Source organism: Phoxinus phoxinus, assembly GCF_949152265.1.
Source record: "Phoxinus phoxinus genome assembly, chromosome: 5".
NCBI lineage: Eukaryota > Metazoa > Chordata > Actinopteri > Cypriniformes > Leuciscidae > Phoxinus > Phoxinus phoxinus.
In genome coordinates, this window is record NC_136880.1 from 35,507,252 (window position 1) to 35,524,146 (window position 16,895).

A 16,895-nucleotide genomic window follows, 5' to 3' on the forward strand; every position below is an offset into this window, starting at 1 on the left:
TCTGAGTTCGGGCCGAATACCGAGCCCGGTGGCACTCTCCTCGGACGGCACACCAAATACATAAACCATTTATTCTATCCGACTTATTTGTAAGCTAGCTGTGGATTATCCCTTACTTATTGTCAATGCTGAAAACTTTGGAATAGCTATGTTTCACAGAACCAAGATATGTTGTTGTTGTAATGTAAGCTATAGTAACAGGACAGTTTTGGGTGTCATTGTTTGTCTGGAGCTGCTGTGCTCCTGGCAACAAACAACTCTTGCTTGTATATACTGCTGCCCACTGTATGTTTATTTTTTGTTCTTTCGTCATCTTGGCTTTATTTTTCAAAAATAATTATTTTGCTTTGCTTCAAGCTAAAGAGACATCCAGTCTTGCATTGCGTTTTTGTGCATTTTGGGGGCGGCGCAAATGAAGGGAAGGGGTGTGTTGGTTTGGCTTGATTTCAAATATCAAGTGTTTCTCAGAAATCACTTACTGCACTTTTAAGGCAGGAGAAATTCGTGTTAAATTTCCAATTATTTTTTTCACTTAAATGGTTGTGCTGATAATATAATTTGTCAAGAAAATGTTGTTGTTACATTAGAAAATCTAAATATAAGCTAAGACCATTTGGCCCCCACTGTATTTTTTTTATAGAATCTGGTTAGCCTGAAAGGAATGAATTAAAATAATCTCTAAATACTGCTCTTTGAAGTGTAATCTGTTTACTCCATTGAAGCGTCTCTGAAATGTCTTTTATAAGATTTAGTCCAGAACAGCACAGGGCTGTTTAAATGTCAGCAGTAAGGTAAATTACCCATCTGCTGACAGGAGTTTTTAATAAAGGTGGAAATGAAAACTAGCACAGCCCATCTGCACATATCGATAATTCACTCGTACACACATAAAGCAGCAGGGGAAAAGACCCAGGCACAATCCTGAAGAATAACACTTAAACACTGAGGAAAGGTACATACCTGCTGCTGACCCTGAGTGTGAGCTGTAAAGAAAGTGTGTGTGTGTGTGTGTGTGTGTGTGTGTGTGTGTGTGTGTGTGTGTGTGTGTGTGTGTGTGTGTGTGTGTGTGTGTGTGTGTGTGTGTGTGTGTGAACTATAGGGTGAGTATTTCTTATGCTTTCCTGAAAATAGAAATACTGCAGAGAAATGAGCTCATCCGTTGGCAGTTGCACATCTGACCTCTTCAGCGCACAAACACACACACAAAACAGTATTTACCTTCAAGGACATTTGAGGAATAGAAAGTTCAAAAGAACAGCATTCATTTGAAAAAAAAATGTTTAACAATGTAAAAGTCCTTACTGTCACTATTGTTTAATTGAATGCATTATTGCTGAAAAGAAGTAGTAATTTCTTTAAAGTGTGCAGCTCTGAAACAGTGTCACCTCATAATGCTTACTAACCAAAGAGTAGACCTTATTCAGAGAAGCGATATGACAGGAATGAAAGCAAGGCTGTGAGGGGTAGACTTAGGCCTACTATATTTTTAATGGCATCCACTGTAAAAAAAAAAAGATAAAAAAAAAGGATGTAGGCTATATAGCTCATGTACAATTTTCCACAGCTCATATTGTCTGGGTTTTTTATTGTTTACTGAAATCTCTTTGAACGTTATTTTTTGCAGCGTTTCGTCAGCAGAACAATCCAAAAACACATCAATTAACAGTATAACCCACTGAAGAGATCCCAGCCTCGCTTTCATTCCCTTTAAACATCAAAGTTGGCGCTGCTGTGAATAACAAGATCTATCAAAAGTTCACTTTGCATGGCCTATTTTAGAAAAGTGAAATAATTTGAATTGTAATGATGCTATGACTAGTAGTAGTTAGAAACTAATGACAATTTAAATGAGTAGGCCAGAAACATTGCAAGTAATACATTTTCACACATCCTGAAAAGTGAAGCCAAAACATTTTAATCGCAGTCTACACCACTTTTTACAGTCTGTGATTTTACACATATTATTGTATTCATTTCAGATGGATTGAGAAAACGATCATATATAAAAATAAATAATTTGTGCAACACGTCAAAAATACATAGTGTCAACTGAACAAAACACACCAAAACAGGCTTTTTTTTATTGCAGGCAGCTTCATTGATGGGAGCGATTTAGTTTTGATGCCCGCATTCAGTTTAGACATGGCATAAGAGACATCTCCTCCTTTATATCAGACAGACATGACTGTAAGTCAATAAATGAGTATCTGAGTGAGTGTGTATGATCGAGAGAGAGAGAGAACACACTGAAAGTGAAGGATTTGTAGCAGTGAAATATTCAGCAAGCATTAATGAGACTGACAATTACTCATCTGCTAAACTATACGTCTAATGAAGTGAGCTAAATATATCTCACATTATTTCATCACACCACAAGCTCAGCCGAGAGTGAGATTGTGCTTATGCTCACTTGCTGTGTCATTTCCTATCATATTCTCTCTCTCTGTCTCGTTCACATAAGTGGAGGCACTTCTGGATCATCCAAAAAGTCCTTTGACACTGGCCTCTCCTCGACGCCACAATGCTGGTGAGGCTGTGAGCGTTGCAGGGGCTTGTGGGAAGACTCCTTTCCTTTGGGAACAATGTTGGCCAGACTCCCAGCCAGACCGGGATCCACCTCCAATAATTCACGCCCTGGCGCTGCCCTGCAGAGAGACAGATCTGTCTGAGATTGCCGTTTTTGTTGTATTTCAAGAATTTATTAGTCCATAACTCTAGTCTAACTGTTCAGTCAGCACAATCCCTGCAAAATCGGTCAGTTTCCCCACCTGCCCTTTGCTAAATCCCATCCAACACAAAGACACACTCTATATGACAAATTTGACCCTTCTTCATGAACAAATGTCCTAGTTCTTATTGTGATTCATGAGTGCACCATATTCTAAAGGGGAAAAAAAGGTTACGTAAGAGACTACATAATCTTAATCTAATACATCTAAAATGACTTTTCAGACATAACAGGCCGTGTGGGTAATAACAATTTGTTGTATTTTGCAGTTATAGAAACATCAGCGGCAAATTCTAGAAGGACTAGCCGAGGTACAGAGGAGTGTTGAGTGCCCAGAATAAACCGCAGATTTGAGCTTTAAACAAACATACATTTCGTGACACAATGGCAGTAGATTTTTTTTTTAAATATGCAGGTTTTCTCCTCCGCCATTGACGCTTGCTGGTTGGTGCAAGATGCATTCTGGGATACCTGGCCGTCTCGAGTTTGCACAAGTTACCTTCCGATGCATCCTCGATAGAAGGGGTAGAGGAAGAACACATCCAGGGATTTGAACTGTACTTGGCTAGATGTGAACTTTGAATTGGAACAGTACTTGGGCCGCGAATGTTGAAGTTTCACAAGTCCACAAGTACAGACAAGAACGCATATTGAGAAAGGGCTCATGTTTAGTCACTGCTTAAAAAGTAGTAAGCAGTGAGGTAAGCTGATAAATGCCCATTAATACACTACTGCTGTCCGCCATGACAACATCCTCATGTTGTACTTGCAAAGAAATCCCAGTATGACGCTCCACCCATCAAAATAACAGATAAATCAGCCCTGACATGCTGTGGACTCAAACTGAAAGACTTGTGTCTTCAGCACACAGCAGGGCTTTATTAAAACTGTTTGCTAGTACGAGGACAATTTCTGCTTAATTATTTGCCTACACAATAACACTAATACAGTATGTTATTTATAGTACAGTATTAGAGCCCCTCTTTTTATCTCTACTTGCACCTCTTTCATGGTTTAAGAATGAATCACTGAAAATTTAATTAGTGCGGCAACTGAAACCTGATTGGACTCTGAATTACAGATAGCGTGCAATTATATTGTACTTTCAGAGCCAATCAGTGCCTCGGCGGGTACATTATCACACACACACACAGATGATTTACAGAAAGTGCAATGATTTCCTCAGGGGCAGGAACACAAACACAGGTGTGTTAGTGTGTGACCTGAGGGTCTCAGTAAATAATAACATGAGTGTATGTGTGTATGTGAGAGCAAGAGCATCTGACCTCCCAGTGTGTCAGGAGGTCAGGAGTAATAATCAGGTTCAGATAATGCCATCCATCAGGATGAAGTCAGAGCGGAAGTGTATGTGTTTGTGAGAGGAATGACAGTAACTGGCTTATTTGCATCTTATTTGCATTTTTATTAGGTCTTTAATGTTATACCCTGGCGTTCACTTACTGCGCTGATAAAGCGACTGAAGGACACACACAGACACATGATCGCACAATGGAATGAAACCTTAAAGTCATCGACTAATTCCACAGCCACACGGGTTAATGCAAACATGCATTAAGACCCATTAGACGTGCGTGCACACACACACAAGGGATACTGTTCTGTGTGAAAGTGAACCCCACAAGACCTGCTGCTGTGAACTGCAGAGATAAAACTAGAGGACGAGAGGGAGGTCTATAAAGAGAGATCAATTATAAGACAGATAAGCGTGTATGTGTGTATATATTGCAATTTAGTCTTTTAGCAAACTTAGCTCTAAAGCCACATTCCTAATACGAAGCTCAGTGTCCCTGGAGTGACCTGCGGTTGAGTGTTTCGCTCAAGGACACAACTTCGATTCTTGTCATCTTAAATGGATAGTTCAACCAGAAATTAAAACACTGCCACCATCTCACTCAACCCCATGTCATATAAATGCCAGATTTTTCTTTTTTAGTGGAATACACAAGTTATTATTTAGCAGAATTCTGTTTTAAGATTTGTGTATTTGATATATGAACCAAGATTAAAAACTAACCCCGACACTGTTACATTTATTTGGTCTGAAATGTGGTATAAAGACAAAGATCAGAATATTAAGACATGAATACAGATGTGTGTCACACACATTCACATAGACACATAGAATTACCTGGTCTCTTTCTTTGTATTCTGGTTACTGGTAACACTGGTCGGCCTTACTGTGGGTTTCTTTGGTTTTATGTCTCCATGTGCCTAGAAAATAAACACACATATATATGATATATTTTAAGGCACAGGCTAGTTTTACACAGTCTAGATATACAAAACGTATCTACTAAAAAAACCTTGTAAATGAACTGATCATTCAACTAGACTTTCAGAAAGCTGTGAGCAGGCACCTTTATACAACAGTTTTTTAGGTTCCCATTCCAGTTTCACTGCACTTCAAGTGGGTAGTTGACATCTATGAACCATATTTTTTTTAGGATGTTAGGTCAAACATTACACTACCATTCAAAAGTTTAGGGTCAGTAAGATTTTTATTTTATTTTTTAATGTTACAAAATATTTCTATTTCAAATAAATGCTGTTCTTTATTTATTAAAGAATCCTGAAAAGAATGTATCACAGTTTCCACAAAACTATTAAGCAACACCACAGTTTTTAACAGTGATAATAAGTTTCTGGAGCAGCAAATCAGCATATTAGAATAATTTCTGAAGGATCATGTGACACGGAAGACTGGAGTAATGGCTGCTAAAAATTCAGCATTGCATCACAGGAATAAATGTCATTAAAAATATAGCAAAACTAAAAACATTTTAAATTGTCATAATATTTCACAATATTACTGTTTTCAATGTAAGTAAATGCAGTCATGGTGAGCTAGTGTACATACATATATATGAAAACGTTTGTATTTTAAGTTTGTATGTTAATTTGCACCTTGCAACATTTTTTATTATAAATTTGCATTCAAAAATTAATTTTAAATGTAGGCTACAGCACGTCACACCACAGGACATGTCAACTTTCTCAGCTTACTAAATTATGGCACAGTTCTGGGATTATATTTAAAGGGATAATTTTAACAGATATTATATTTGATGAGATTCCTCTTGCTGAAGTTCATGCTGCGCATACTGACAATCCGTTGTTTTATTTGTCGAATATAAGCTTAATATTTTTAGTTTGGAAAAGATCATCAGATCTCATTGAATTTATTACCCATCATGATCACTGAGGGAATAAACCCCCCCTATATATATATATATATGAAACGTGTAATGGGAATGATGTTCAGTGTTTCAGGTGTAGTGAGCTGTACCAGAGGCAGGGTGAGGACCAGGTGGCCGGTGGTTTGGGATCTCTGTGCTGTGCTGTTGTCAGGTGTTACTTCTGCAGGCAAAACCAGCTGGAACACCTGCACACACACACACACTCTTATTAATGTGGGGTTTCAAGCACTTGCCACTGTGAAAGTGAACTACAGTATAACTAGTCATAAACTCATATCCATCAATACTGAGAGTCACACACACGTGTACTGGGGTGTGGTGAGGCGAGAGCCGTTACTTTCTGCTGGTCTGCGGCAGATTTGTGAGGAAATGAGGCAGAATAAAGTGTGTAGATTTACTGCTGGCTAATCAGCTTTAAAGGTCAAACTCATCAGATGAGAGTGAGAGAGAGATGGAAAGAGAGAGAAAGAGAGATGGATAGTCTACCTTTCCTTTGACGGTCACTCTCACATATGTTGGCTGAACATCCACGTCCAGCAGGGAGGTGTCCATGTGCCTACAGCACAGAAGAGAGCAATGTGAGTGTGTGTGCTGTTAGGAGAAAAGTTACTAAATGACGACCACATACACTCAAAGTTCACTCATGACTGGGTTATTTTGTGCCGTGTGTGTATCTGTACCTGTAAACATGTAAATCCAGAACCATGCAGTTGTTCTCGTCCTCAGTAAGACTGAAGTCCAACCTTGCAGACAGAGATCAGATTGAATAATTATATCCAAACTCAAACCGCTACTATAGTGTTTGAATATGTGTGTGACCTCATTCGTGTCACTGCTTGGAGTGGAGCTCTGTTGATATAGATTTATGATATAGGCTATATCTTTCCTGTGTCCTAGTTCAGCCATCTTACATGTTGTTGATTCTCACTATAAATAGAATTGTGTTTTCAGTTGTGCATGCCCTAATCTCATTTAGCCAAAATTCAAGCATTACACAAAATTCCAATGTATCATTCCCATTTTGAATATTTTTTTCTGTTTGTATTCCCTCACTGAGCTATGACCTCATGCACACCTGTGTTACTTTGGACATTTGCATTTTGTATTTTCTCCATGGGTTTTGGGGGTTTTGTTCTGAATGTTGGCTTGTTTCTTTTAACCTGTTAACTGTCTGTCTCCCCTTGTTAAGCATAGACTTGAAAATGCACTGAGCTTAAATGGTTGTAATTAATGAATACAAATCTACGGTTGGTTTATTTTTACAGAAGACACTCTACAGGTGACACTCTGCAAGTGAAAGCAATTTTATACAAAACATATATTTTACAAAATATTTTGGAATTGCTAGAAAATTGAAGCCATGTCTAACAAAGTTGTGTTCCAAATTTGAAGTTGATATCACAAAAATACCAAAAATATCCACCGGGTGACACCGACCCATACTCCACTGAAATTATTTTGATGCATTCCCCTGTGACAAATTACAGTAATACATTTCTGTCACAGTATCACTTCTATCACAAAACAGTGTTTTGTCAAGATTAGAAAAAGTTTGCAGTAAATTGTATACAATTGGAAACATGAAACCGCCCACTAGGGACCCCAAGGTTTTTTTTAAAGGTTTATCAGTATTTCAAAATGATGAATTTTAATTTTTAATGTTTAAATAAACTTACACGAGTCCTGACCCTTCTTTAGATTAGAAATTTAAAATGATTGCTACACCATTTCTGACAGTATGGGTAGAAAGGTTTTATCTGTCCACTAGGACACAAAGTCAAGGTTTAAAGTACCAGACTGTGCCTTAAACATTTGCGACCTTTGTGAGGTACAAAGGGATAACTTTTGGCATTGTTTGAAAAACATATCAGCAAGTAAATTAGATATTCTCAAACACACACATTCAAAATCTGGTTGTTTGCTTTACACGTCAGTCGGAAGGTCTCACAGGAGTGTGTGTGTGTGTGTGTGTGTGTGTGTGTGTGTGTGTGTGTGTGTGTGTGTGTGTGTGTGTGTGTGTGTGTGTGTGTACTTTGGCTCGTTGACGTTCAGCACTCGTCCGTTTGCAGTGATAAGAGTTCTGGGGGTTTTCGTTTTAGGCTTCTCACTGTAAAAAGAATTGACTGCTATAAGTGAAGGCGTTTACAGCAAAAACATTCAAAAGCTTAATGTCTTTCTCTCTTTGCATCTCATAAAAAGGTAAAGATGGTGAAATGGCATCACAGTAGGGCTGTGCGATATTGAAGAAAAATGCGATATGCGATAACTCCTTAAATAATGCGATATTCGATATGCGATACGATAATGCTTAAAGTGTGTAAAATAAACTTAAATTATCTTTAAAATATGTTTAAAATGATATAACCTACATGTGTTTCACATTCTTTTTATGACAAGAAAACATCCTTATAACTTCTGAAAGTGAACATCAGTGTTTTACTGTAGCATAAGAAGTGTTATTTTAACATCAGTGTAAACCACATGATTTCAGGTTATCCTACATTAGGTTTATTTAATAAAAGATACTGAATCATAAAATATAAAAATAAAACATTGCTTAGTTTTCACTGTAGGCCTATGAATTAAATATATCCTGATACTTATTAAAGCTAAAAAACTTTGTCTTTTGTTCATGAACCCATTTATTGCAAGCTGTTGCGATATGCATATTGCGATATATACATTTGCGATATTTCGATAAATTCGATATATTGCGCAGCCCTACATCACAGTGATAATTAGATATAGATACCGTTACAGTGATTTAAACCGCTTCTTAGTTAGCAAAGTACCTCTCTTTCTCATTGGCCCTCCTCTTGTCCTCCAGATGGCGATGGGTCTCTAGTCTGGATTCTGGTGTGAATGCGCATGGCTTTTCCCAGAATTCCCTCTCCTTATCCTCTGCGTTTGTGTGAGCCTTGGAGCTTGATTCTGGATTTTGATGGGTCCCATTTTGGTTCTCAGAGAGCGATCTGTGAGAAAACATTACAGTTAAGTCTCATTAAAGGGAAAAACTCACAGGACAGGCACAAAGCAGATACAGAAAATCCCTCAATGTCAGGTGCTTCATTCTTAAAGAAGGTTTTTGGGGTAAATTAGTATAAAATTTGTGTGTACTTTCCACTGTGTGATTTATACCCTGATTTCTGAGAAAAAATATTGCTTAAATTAATTTCTAAAAGGTCATTTTCAGGGTACAGTCTGTTAAAGTTCATATCATGCAACCCAAATTGTCTTTTGGCCCTCCCAATTCAGTTTTCCAAACTTCAGCTCTCTTAAAGACACTCACTGGTTTATTTGAGGATGCTCCTGCTTTTGGTGCTCCAGCATGGCTGAGGTTTCTTTCAAACCACTCCTCTTCTGCTTCTCTCTCGTCTCTAAATACTCCGCCTCCTGCTCTAAAACACGTCCCCTGACTTTATCCAGTTCCTGCAGGGCCTGGATACGCTCAGCTCGACCAATTTCTTTCCCGTCCAACCACTGCAAAGCACAGAAGACAGTCATTAATTCCAGGGGCGTTTCCTCCGAGGAGGCAAGGGAGGCAGTGCCTCCTCAAAATAAGTGTATAAATCACTTGTTTTTCTAAAGCAACACTGTCCAACAGCAACACCAGCAGGTAAAGGTCTCGTGCCTCCCCTGAGCCCGTTGAATTTTAACAGACCCCCTAAACCGTGCGGTGGTTTTGGTGGGGGGTAATTGAGAATGAATGGGGAAAAGTCACGTGAGAGAAGGCAATGCCTCCATCGTGCTATGATTGGTTATGGTTGGATGTGATTGGTTTGTGCGATAAATCCCACCTCTTATTTTCGTGCGTGTTTGCGAATCAGTCTGAATGAACAAAATGAGGCAGTTTAGGAAGACTAATTAAAAAGTAAATAAACCATTTAGATATCACTGCTTTATCTCATGTCAAAATCAAACTTGAAATGGACTGAAAACATAATGACTGTGGGTTTTTTTTGTGAGCAATCTGCTTGGTGAAATTAAAGGTAGGTAGCATCTTCGTCTGTGATTTACGAGCTTGATAACTGATGAAAATAAGTTGGCAATTAAAAAGAACAGCTGAACATCTAAAATAAAAATAAAATACAGTTTAAATTGTGCCTTTTAGTTACTATTTTGGAATAAATGTAAAAATGCTTTAAAAAACTATATTGATGAGATTTATACTTGGTTTTAATAAATAGAACATTAATTACATAGTTATTATAGAAATACTAAATATAATTTTATTTGTTTTCTTTTTTTATGTAGGTTCATTTTTATTTAACCGGGAAGATGTGAAACATCTTTTTTTTTTTTGTAACTGGGACATGAATTTACATGTGATTTATATATATATATATATATAAATAAAACTAAGGACTTTGCCTCATTTCAGAACACCACCGCACGCCACTGATTCATTCATTGGACAAGGCTAAAAATGTCTCTCTACTGTGCAGTACCTGTAGTTGAGGCAGAACTGCCACCACATACTGTCTGTACCCCTGAAAATCAGCACAGGGGTTTCCCACCAGGTAGAGCTCTCTGAGATGAAGGTTCTGCTTCAGAGACTCCGCACTGCTCAGCTTCCCCACGAAATTCACCGTCAGGTCTAGTTTCTGTAAGCTCTCGCAGCCTACAAACAAATAAACACAAACATATTACTATGCGCATATAGAGTAGCCTACATGAACTGGAGTGAAACAAAAACCATCTTCTGGTTAGAGTATATTTGCAACAAAACACACCATGCTTTCAAAACCATTCAAAAGGAGATGTTACATTTTAAAATGATAAATCCATGTAGATATACTGTAAATTAAATTAAGTATATAAACTGTTGGCAATAGGTTAATAATGAAAAGAAAACTAATGAAACATTCTGTCACCTTCTAAATTCTCAATGACTTCGATGTTGTTCAGTGCCAGATTTAAATATTCCAGCTTCTTTAGTCTGCCCACATTTTCTGCAGAAACAAATTTGTACTATATTAACAGCCATTTAACGTTAGTTGTGTCCCCACTGATATGTATAGGAATGTCAGATTACGTTACCTATTTTAGGGATGAGGTTGTTTTGTAAGTAAAGGATTTTGAGCTCTCTGCACCATTTGTGGATGTGCTCGATCCTCTCGATGTCCTGCTGATGGAGGGAAACCTCCTCCAGGGAGAAGATCTCACCATTATTGTGCTCTGCTCTGCGGCGGATTAGATCCTCACTGACTGAGCAGAAGAGAGAGAGTAACGTTAGTTAAGTTAGGCTAGTTTACCAGCTAACGTTAAACCGCAAAAACAAAAAATCCCATTAGAGTTTAGAGTGGGAAGAAATATTATTTATTTAAAGATGCATATAATATATAACTGATCAATTAAAATAACGAATAAAAATAAAGTCTTCACATAAAGAATAAAGCACTTACTGCGGACCATGGCTTGCTAGAGGTAGTGTTAGGCGTTGCTATAGAAACGGACACGCTGCAGATGCAGGAACTGGTGCTTGTGTTTTCAGGCGTTTCTTCCGTTGAAACATTCCAGCAGAGCAAAACACCAAAACCTGACAATCATTCAATATTCATTTCGACAAGAACAGTTCTAATACGCTGTAATCCCTGCACATGTTTTAAACTATGTTTGTAGCTTTTTATCAAAGAAGCAGCTAGGCAAATGTGCGCTCTCGTTCCTCCGTTTATATTCAAGTAAGTTAGCAATTCTGTCATCTAGCGGTCAGAGTGAACAATAACAGTCGACAAGACAGACGATGGATGTAGATTTTGGAGATGCTGAGTTTGCGCTTGTGTAAATTACATTATTAAATTAAATTACAGGATCAACATCTTTGTTGATCCTGGAACAACTTTCCAATCAACCAATCAGATTTGAGGGACAAGTAAGTTTATGTACTTTTTACATTTTAAGTCAAGTTTAGGCTTAGAACCATGGTGAGGTGCTTCTACATCAGTGTTATTCACCTATCATTTCCCTCTAATTTTAGGGATAAGTTAACTTATGGGTAGGGTTAGGGGTAGGGATAGGGTAGGACTACATTTTGGTACAGGACTGTTATTCCAGTAGCCTATCAACAAAATATGTTGATCCAGGAACATGTCTTACTTGGCAAAATCACGGTGACTGTCTGGAACACACAAGCCGTGCGCGCCAGAATCGAGTTCGTTTTCTCCTTGAAGTTGAACGAACAATAACACATGCATGCCAAAATGTTTTGTCGAGTAGGCTATCCTCATAAGATCAGTCTTAAATGAGTTACTTTCTCATAGCTAAAGCATTGACATCAGGACATGGCATCAGGGCAATAATTAAGAAGATCTAATCATTAGGAAATGTTACGAATCTGTCTGGAAGAGCCGAAGAGGACATGTGTTGTCTTAATGCACGGTGAGGAGGAAAGTTTGAGTGGCCAAAGATTCTTCAAGGATCACAGATGGAGAATTGCAGAGATTAGTTGAGTATTGGGGTCAGAAGCCTATACAACACACACACAAAAAATCAAACAACCCCTATCCCCACATGTTGTTGGGGAGGGTTTCAAGAAAAATCCTCCTCGCTCATCCAAAATCAAACTCCAGCAAATTCAGTTGTCAGACACGACTGGAACTTCAAACGGCACAGGGTTCTGTGGTCAGATGAAACTTTAAAAAATAGCTTTTTTGATGGGTTTGGTGCACACAAGGATAAAAAGTACCCCATGTGTACAATTTACTATACCGTTGGATCTTTAATGTTGTGGCCATATTTTTATGCTGGAGGTCCTGGACGTCTTGTTCATCTGAGTCTTGTTAATCTGAATTAATGTATCTACATGGCATCGTGGATTCTATCAAATATCAACAGATTAAAAATCAAAACCAGACGGCTTCTGCTAGAAATCTTATAATGGGCCGTGGTTGGATCTTCCATCAGGACAACTATCCAAAACATACTCAAAATCAACACAAAAATGTGTCAATGAGCCCAAAATGAAGCTTCTGCCATGGCTGTCCCAGTTCCCTGACCTGAACCCTGTTGAAAATGAGTGGGTTGAACTGAAGAGAAGAAGCGCCAACATGGATATGAAGGATCTGGAGAGATTCTGTATGGAGGAATGGTCTGTGATCTCTTGTCAGGGATTCTCCAAACTCATCAGGCATTATAGGAGAAAACTCAGAGCTGTTGGCAAAATGAGATTGCAAAAAGTATTTAATAAAAGAGTGCCCATATTTGTGGCCAACGTGTTTTGGAGAAAAACATTTATTTCATAATGATTCCCCCCGTATTTTCAATTATTTTACTTCAATGAAAGGTTAGATTTTTGCAAAAAGAAATTATGAAAGATCAAAAGGATAAACAATGCAGATTTACTTTTTACACCCATTTTTGATCATATAAACCAGGGGTACCATTCATTCAACAAACCACAACTATAAGAACGAGAGACTTGAGAGAATATTTGCCCTGGCTGGCAGCGATATTTATTAAGTGAACGGTACCCATACAGAATGTTTCCTGTAGTTAATCAGAATATATCGGGGGAAAACACACACACTCAATGTGAAAATTATCAGAAATGGATAGGCCGCCCTAAATATGAATATTCTCTCAACATATGATCTCGAGGCCATGACTTTACATCACATGGCCCCGAGTTAACATATGTCTCTTGACCACGACAAAACTAAGTGGAATGAACCGAACATGTCCCCGTGTCATGTACGAGACGCTGCAAAAAACGCAATGGGACGTCCGTTTAGTGCATGTTTACATTGAAAGCCAATGGAAAAGTAGTGCAGAGGAATGGAAAAATGCATACAGGGTATATGTGTGAATGGCCCCAAGCAGTGCACCCTATGATTTAGAAATGTAGGACAGCTGAAACAGAAAGAAAATGATACTGGGATTTTTGAGGACAATAGTAATGTCACAGTGAGGTAGAGGCAAAGGATGAAAAATTGGAGCAGATACTATGTGCAGCCGTTTTTAATAACTAAATAAAAAATAACAATAATACTCAGAATTTACACTCAGAAAAAATGGTACGAAAACGGTCACTGGGATGGTACCCTTTAAAAGTGTTCTAATATAGTTTTGCTACCAATATGTACCTTTGAGGTACTAATACGCATTTTTCTTGTTTAAAAATGTTATTAATTTAGTTAATTTATATATATAAATGAAAATGGGGGGGGGGGGGGGGGGGGGGCAGTGAATGAACAGTGTATGATTATGATTCAGGCAGCATTATAGGTCAGAAGTCAGATTGGTACAATGGAACAATCAGAATATTATCCAGTTCCATCTGGTTGAAGATCGGAGTCACGCCGCTATGGAGACTGGTTTGTTGAGAATCAACATTGGCAAGTTTTATCTGCCTGATGTGTGTGTCTTTTTAAACTCCAACTAGAATTGGCAAGTTTCGTCGGGGTGCGAGAGCGGAGTATCATCAGCATGACAGTGAAAACTAATCCCATGCTTCCTAATGATGTCTCCCAAGGGTAGCATGTATAGTGAACAGCAACGGTCCTAGTACTGAGCCTTGTGGTACTCCATACTGAACTTGTGATTGATAAGACATTTCTTCATTTACTGCTACAAACTGATAACGGTCAGATAAGTATGATTTAAACCATGCTAATGCAATTCCACTAATGCCAACATTAGTGGAATTTATGCCGTCTTTTTCGTTATCTACATGTATATTAAAATCACCAAAAATTAGGACTTTATCTGCAGCCAGTACTAACTCAAATAAAAAATCAACTAAATCTTTGATAAAGTCTGTATGGTGCCCTGGTGGCCTGTATACAGTAGCTAGCACAAATCTCAAGCGCAATTTTTCATTTACACTAGATAGTGTTACATTAGAAATGACAAAGAACTAGAACAGAACAACCACATTCCAACCACAACGACAATAACGTACAAACTATGAAGTACAAACTGAGGGCTAGCTATACCCTAGTGAAAAAAAAGTATACTTTATTGTATTTGAAATATATTCCCTTTTTCAATAGTACATTGCAAATATACAAAAAAAAAATATACTATCTTTAAATATATTAAAAGTATATTAGCATCATGCTTTTTATCTATTTTTATAATACAACTTTTAACACACTTTAAAATAATAGTACTTTAGTATATTTTCTAAAAATATATTTAAAAGCAAGCACACTTTTAATATATTTCTAACAAGTGCACTATAAGTACATTGGTAATAAATATATGCTTAAATACACTTTTAAGAAATATGCTAAAAACAAGCATACTTTTAATATATTTCTAACAAGTGCACTATAAGTACATTGGTAATAAATATATGCTTAAATACACTTTTAAGAAATATGCTAAAAACAAGCATACTTTTAATATATTTCTAACAAGTGCACTATAAGTACATTGGTAATAAATATATGCTTAAATACACTTTTAAGAAATATGCTAAAAACAAGCATACTTTTAATATATTTCTAACAAGTGCACTATAAGTACATTGGTAATAAATATATGCTTAAATACACTTTTAAGAAATATGCTAAAAACAAGCATACTTTTAATATATTTCTAACAAGTGCACTATAAGTACATTGGTAATAAATATATGCTTAATTACACTTTTAAGAAATATGCTAAAAACATGCATACTTTTAATATATTTCTAACAAGTGCACTATAAGTACATTGGTAATAAATATATGCTTAAATACACTTTTAAAAAATATGCTAAAAACAAGCATACTTTTAATGTATTTCTAACAAGTGCACTATAAGTACATTGGTAATAAATATATGCTTAATTACACTTTTAAGAAATATGCTGAAAACAAGCATACTTTTAATATATTTCTAACAAGTGTGTAACCCACCCAATTAATTGAGGCTGTGTTTTCATGTATTTTCATGTATGATTTTATATTTTTCCTTGCCTAATGCAAGAAATGTTCAGACATATGTTTTATTATAATTTATTTCATTTATTATTTTGTTTTTGCTGAGGGCCGAAACTAATAAAGAATTGCGTCGATGGGTGCTGACGTCACATTCGCGCCAGCTCGTTGAACAGAGAGAGATGTGAGCCACATGTGTGGCTATCGTTTATCTTATCCATCGTCGTCAATATTCTTCTAATTTTATGTCTGAACTGTTTTATTGCATTAGGTAAGTCACAATTGTTTCATATTTTCATAAATAATGTTTAAGTTTGTGTTTGTTCATATAAGAAAATGTGGATGGTTAATGCTGTTCGTAATCGAGTATAAACTGGGCAATACAACACATGTAAAGTGTTTATGCTGTATTAGTATACTTGTTAAACCTGTTTACACATTTATGTTATGGGAATAATGTATTAAGTTTAAGAGTTATATGAATGTTTTATGCATTTCGTGATGGGTGCTGACGTCACATTCGCGCCAGCTCATTGAACAGAGAGATATGTGAGCCACGTGTGGCTATCGTTTATCTTATCCATCGTCGTCAATATTTTTCTGATTTGATGTCTGAACTGTTTTATTGCATTAGTTGCATAGGCGGAGCGTGTGTAAGGCTGGGGAAGGCTTAGCCTCCCCCTGGCCACGGACTTGAGACTAGCAATATACAATTCGAGTGAAATTTTCTCCGTCAAAAGCAGCCTCCCTGCTACTACTAGTTGCTTTTATAAAGACAAGTTGCCCATAATAGCTGGTCTATGATCAGTTTCATCCACTCCAAAACCAAATAATAAGCGCGGCTGGGCTGGCTCAGCTGTGGTCTGTGGAAAACGTAAATTGCATGGCGTGCGCACGCGCAGAGACAATTCATTTATGCAGGATTTTTTTTTCCGATAAACAATTTTTTTAATAAATGAAAGCAATATAATTAATAAATTACAATGTTTTTATTAAATTGTGATCACTTTAATTACAAATTCATTCATTTAAAAAAAAAAATTGACACCCATATCCGGTACTCGCCTAAAAACGCGGGTTTATGTG

General features: G+C 37.1%; 1 protein-coding gene across 1 annotated transcript; it reads right to left on the reverse strand.

Moving 5' to 3' along the window:
* Positions 1-1,898: 1,898 nt before the first annotated feature.
* On the reverse strand, positions 1,899-11,617 carry dnaaf11 (dynein axonemal assembly factor 11). Its single transcript, XM_079613622.1, has 12 exons — positions 11,352-11,617; positions 10,987-11,154; positions 10,821-10,898; positions 10,395-10,567; positions 9,236-9,426; positions 8,739-8,918; positions 7,979-8,053; positions 6,627-6,689; positions 6,433-6,502; positions 6,036-6,131; positions 4,878-4,960; positions 1,899-2,645 (listed from the first exon to the last, which is right to left on the reverse strand). Exons 1-12 carry the CDS (start codon positions 11,359-11,361, stop codon positions 2,453-2,455), a joined length of 1,380 nt encoding a protein of 459 aa, XP_079469748.1. The 5' UTR covers positions 11,362-11,617; the 3' UTR covers positions 1,899-2,452.
* Positions 11,618-16,895: the final 5,278 nt, after the last annotated feature.